This window comes from Nicotiana attenuata, unplaced genomic scaffold, assembly GCF_001879085.1.
Source record: "Nicotiana attenuata strain UT unplaced genomic scaffold, NIATTr2, whole genome shotgun sequence".
NCBI lineage: Eukaryota > Viridiplantae > Streptophyta > Magnoliopsida > Solanales > Solanaceae > Nicotiana > Nicotiana attenuata.
The window spans coordinates 70028-74665 of NW_017674258.1; the positions used below are offsets into that span (position 1 = coordinate 70028).

Genomic DNA, 4638 nt, shown 5'->3' on the forward strand with positions numbered 1-4638 from the left:
TGTCCTCGTTTATTACATACAGTTCAAAGATTATACAAAATCACATAGATACAAATATGCAAAGGAATAGAGAATTTGCTTACCTCAAATAGTGAATGAAAATTGCAGACTTGAAGAGGCGGGGGGTTTCGGTTGAAAAAATAAGGAGGCAGTGAGTATCGATGTAGAAGTTTTGTTCTAAAAAGGAATATTTTAGGGATAAAATAGTAAAAATTTTGGTCAAACTTAAAGTGCTTATAAGCTGGGGCGGACCAGCTTATGACTTTTGACTTATTTTTGACGTATAAGCACTTGACTTATAAACATTTTTAACTTTACCAAATGCGTAAATAAACTGAAAAATGCTTATAAGTTGGTTTAAGCTTAGCCAAACACCCTCTAAGTCAGCTCAGTAGTGTAAAAATTCAATTGGGCTCGGGTCGGCCCAGCTCCAAGGACTATAGCATGGGAAGCATTTTGGACTTGTGGATTTCTGACACAAGCCCAGATCCACAATATCCTTTGTTATTTATTTCACTTTTAATATAATGGACGCCAAATCAGGAAACCCCCATATTTCAAATTTCAAATTATTTGCTGGGACAAGCTGACCTCTCTTCTCTCCTTTCCATCTCTCGCTGCTGTAGTGCTAACTCCTCGGAATTTCTCTTTCTCCGCCCAAATATACAGTCGTAAGTTATCCTCTTTCTGAGTTTTGTTATTCAATCATTTTCGATTGAGCAGCAGTTTATACGCACTTTTTATTTGTTAAATGTGTTGCTAATATGCATTTTCAATTAAGAAAAGGATAAAAATTGTAATGCTATTATTTTTAACGAGCTTTCGGTACTTGGGATGAAATTCGTAAATTTCAAGTCTTTTGAAATATCTTCTGATTATCCGAACGGCTAGTTTGAAATTTTGACAATCTCAAATCTAAGCATTTGAAATCACTTATAATACCCCTTTTAATCTAATCCAAGTTTGTGCAAGTGAGCACTTAATTAAGGTGTAATAAGTTAGAAAATAGAAATTTGATATCCTAGCAGCACCCAAGGGCGTGGCCTAGCAGCCAACAAAGTGGAAGGTGAACCATGAAGTCTCGGTTTCAAATCCCCTACGGAGAAAAAATACTAGGTGATTTCTTTCCATCCGCCTAAGCTTTGGAGCAGAGTTACCAGGTACCTCTGTTGGTTTAAGTTAGAAGTTACCCAGTGGAGTAGCCGAAGTGCTTGCAAACTGGCATAGACACTACTGTCATAAAATTTAAAAAAGAAAATATTTGTATCCTAGGACTTAAGAATTCTACAGATGATTAGACTATAGAGTTGATTATAGCTTAAAATTTGAACTGTTAATTGTGGGTATGAGAATTGAAGGTGGGGTCTTAAGAGGATTCTTTATTTAGGAAAGTTGAATTTGTGGAATTTGTATGTTAGGTGCAAAACGGTGGGGCACTAGGACTGCTCAATTTTTTAAGCATAGACGTCAGAAGGACATTAAAAGTTTGTTACTTTCTTGATTGCTTATTTATCAGAATAATTTTTACTGTTTATGACCGACCTTACGGTTGATGATTAGTGAAACCGCTAGCTCTGATTTAAGATTATACAACATTTATTCGGATATACTATTGTAAGAATTATTCTTAATTGGCAGTTGAAATATCTCCGAGATGTCAACTCCTCAAAATGATCCGCTTCAGCAAATGGAAACAACATGTGGGTTGTTGCTGCATGAACTGCAGGTAGTATTTTTATGGATATATTGCCTACTAACATATTCGTAATTTATTTACTCTTTACATATTTATTATCTTCTTGATCATTTCGTGATGGAAGTTCTTGCTCCTTTTTCCATCTTTTTTTTAAAAGATTATATGGGATGAAGTTGGGGAGTGTGATACTGAGAGGGACAAAATGCTATTTGAGATTGAACGAGAATGCTTGGAAGTGTATAGAAGAAAAGTAGATCAAGCTAACAGGAGCAGGGCTCAGCTAAGGCAGGCTATTGCTGATTCAGAAGCGGAGCTTGCAGCTATCTGTTCTGCTATGGGGGAGCGCCCCGTGCACATTAAGCAGGTTAGGAATGGCATAGCCAATTAATTACCTTTACAGTTTCAATATGTGGGCTTGTTGTATGAAATGGCCATATCGCAGTTGCCTGATTTGTAAATACCAAATTAAATTATACCAAGCTAGTGCAGGTTCGTTTTATTCTTGCAACAGTACTAAGATGAAGCGCAGCCTCCAGGCTCCTCTTATATTCTAGGGAAAAAATTTGTAAAATGGATACCCTATATATTGATTTAGAGTAAGGTTTACATGTTTTTTTCCTCCTTTCACAAGATCAGGTATGGAGATTTTATAATGAATCTCTTTTATTCAGTCTGATCAGAACAAAGGAGGTTTGAAGATGGAACTTAGAGCCATTGTTCCAGCACTAGAGGAGATGCAGAAGAGGAAATCTGACAGAAAGAATCAATTCATTGAAGTTGCGGAGCAGATACATAAGATTAAGAATGAAATCTTTAGGTTTACTTCTACAAGCATGGTTGTGGATGAAAGTGATTTATCATTACGAAAGCTCGAAGAATTGCATACAGAACTGCATTCACTTCAAAAAGAAAAGGTTAACAGCTGCTCTACAGCACCAAGGCCAATTGTTCTCTGTCCCTGCCCTTTGGCTTAAACTATTACTCTTTTTTGGCAGAGTGAACGCTTGAAGCAGGTTCTGGATCACCTAGGTACTTTGAACTCACTATGCTCGGTTCTTGGCATGGATTTCAAACATACTATAAGTGAGGTGGATCCAAGTCTAGGCGAATCAGAAGAAATTAAGAACATTAGTAATGATACCATACAAAATTTAGCAGCTGCAATACAAAGACTACAAGAAGTTAAGTTACAAAGGATGCAGCAGGTATGCAGATGAGTAAATTATTCTTGTGTTGCTTGCCATTTTGTTTCACTCTGTAGACATTGATGACCTTCTGGTTTTTGCAGCTACAAGATCTTACTACATCCATGTTGGAACTATGGAATTTGATGGATACACCCATTGAAGAACAAAAGATATTTCAGAATGTTACTTGTAAGATAGCTGCCAAAGAGCATGAGATAACAGAGCCTGACATGTTGTCTGTGGAATTCATTGCTCATGTAAGTTATAGAATCTTTGAAATTATTGTAACTGTTAGTTTCCAATGCTGCTGGTGCTTCTTCTGCTTGACTTTGAAATTGTACTTCGGGCCTGATAATAATGTCCCCTTAACTATCAAGGTTGAGGGAGAAGTGTCCCGTTTGGAAGAACTGAAAGCAAGCAAATTGAAGGAGCTTGTTTTGAAGAAGAGGTCAGAACTAGAGGAGATCTATAGGAAAACACATATTGTTGCTGATTCAGACAGCGCAATGAGTATAGCCATTGAGGCTATTGAATCTGGTATTTAAGTTGTGCTCAAGTATAAAAAAGAAACCCAATTGTTTACTATGTCCTTGTTATGAGATTAATTTTTATGCTCTTCTTTGTTCATATCTCTGAAAAGGAGCTGTCAATGCTGCTTCTGTCCTTGAGCAAATTGAGCTCCAAATAGCTCAAGCTAAAGAGGAAGCTTTTAGCAGAAAAGACATTCTAGACAAAGTCGAGAAATGGATTGCTGCATGTGAGGAGGAGTGTTGGCTTGAGGAGTATAACAGGGTTGATTTTGCTTTCAACTAGCATTGACATGTTCCATGAAGTATGTCTTATATGCTTATTCATTATCTTGATTTCTTGTCTAGGATGAAAACCGCTACAATGCTGGACGAGGCACCCACCTTACTCTGAAGCGTGCTGAGAAAGCTCGTGCCTTGGTTAATAAGATTCCAGGTTCTTCTTACATACCTTGTCCTTGTTAATGCTTATTTGTTTCACAACAAGGTTAGATGACAATATCTCAGTGGTGAAAGATGACCTTCTCGTTGTCAAACAATGTTAATAACGATCAAATCCATTAAAATGTTGTTCAACAGCAATGGTGGAGGCATTGGCATCAAAAACAAAAGCATGGGAGAATGAAAGAGGAACTATATTCACTTATGATGGTGTATGCATTCCCCAGCTTGCACTTTAAGATATGAAAATATTCAGGTCTAAGGTTTCATACATGTAAATCTTCCGAAATTGTTTGTTTCTTTTTGTTAGATTCGTGTTCTCTCTATGCTTGAAGAGTATATCTATCTTGCGGGAAGAAAGGAGCTAGAACGTAAGAGGCAGAGGGTATGAAACTCTCAAACGTGGANCTCTCTCTCTCTCTCTCTCTCTCTCTCTCTCTCTCTCTCTCTCTTCTTCTCAAGAAAGGAAAAGAATATCCCTTCTCCAAAAAAGAAAAAGCCCCAGAAGAGGAGAGATAAACGGATTCCCTGAACCTCTCCCAAAAAGGCAGGATCGTTCTGGAGGATAGAGAATGGATTACTATTCCCTGAACCTCTCCAAGGAGAGGCAGGGCCAATTTTCATGATCCATAAAGTCTCTTGAATGTCATCTCTATTATGTCTGCTATCCTATTGCTTCAGTTCTTAATTCGGTACTAATTATGGTTGGGTATGATTTACCCCTTTTTATACATTTGATTGATTTGCTTAAATATTGTTCGGCGCAACATTTTAAGTCAAACAATTT

General features: G+C 37.3%; 1 protein-coding gene across 1 annotated transcript; it reads left to right on the forward strand.

Moving 5' to 3' along the window:
• Positions 1 to 547: 547 nt before the first annotated feature.
• On the forward strand, positions 548 to 4242 carry LOC109218292 (65-kDa microtubule-associated protein 3-like). The gene is made up of 11 exons (XM_019382643.1): positions 548 to 671; positions 1639 to 1726; positions 1854 to 2060; positions 2368 to 2610; positions 2692 to 2901; positions 2985 to 3140; positions 3261 to 3420; positions 3524 to 3675; positions 3759 to 3846; positions 3990 to 4063; positions 4162 to 4242. Exons 2-11 carry the CDS (start codon positions 1655 to 1657, stop codon positions 4240 to 4242), a joined length of 1443 nt encoding a protein of 480 aa, XP_019238188.1. The 5' UTR covers positions 548 to 671; positions 1639 to 1654.
• The last annotated feature ends 396 nt before the right edge of the window (positions 4243 to 4638 follow it).

What these genes read in the sequence shown, in the direction of transcription:
- LOC109218292 (XM_019382643.1), top strand. Translation starts at nt 1,655, where the DNA reads ATGTCAACTCCTCAAAATGATCCGCTTCAGCAAATGGAAACAACATGT. An exon ending in GCCCCGTGCACATTAAGCAG is followed by an intron (nt 2,061 to 2,367) that starts GTTAGGAATGGC and finishes TCTTTTATTCAG; the next exon opens with TCTGATCAGAACAAAGGAGG. An exon ending in CTTGGTTAATAAGATTCCAG is followed by an intron (nt 3,847 to 3,989) that starts GTTCTTCTTACA and finishes GTTGTTCAACAG; the next exon opens with CAATGGTGGAGGCATTGGCA.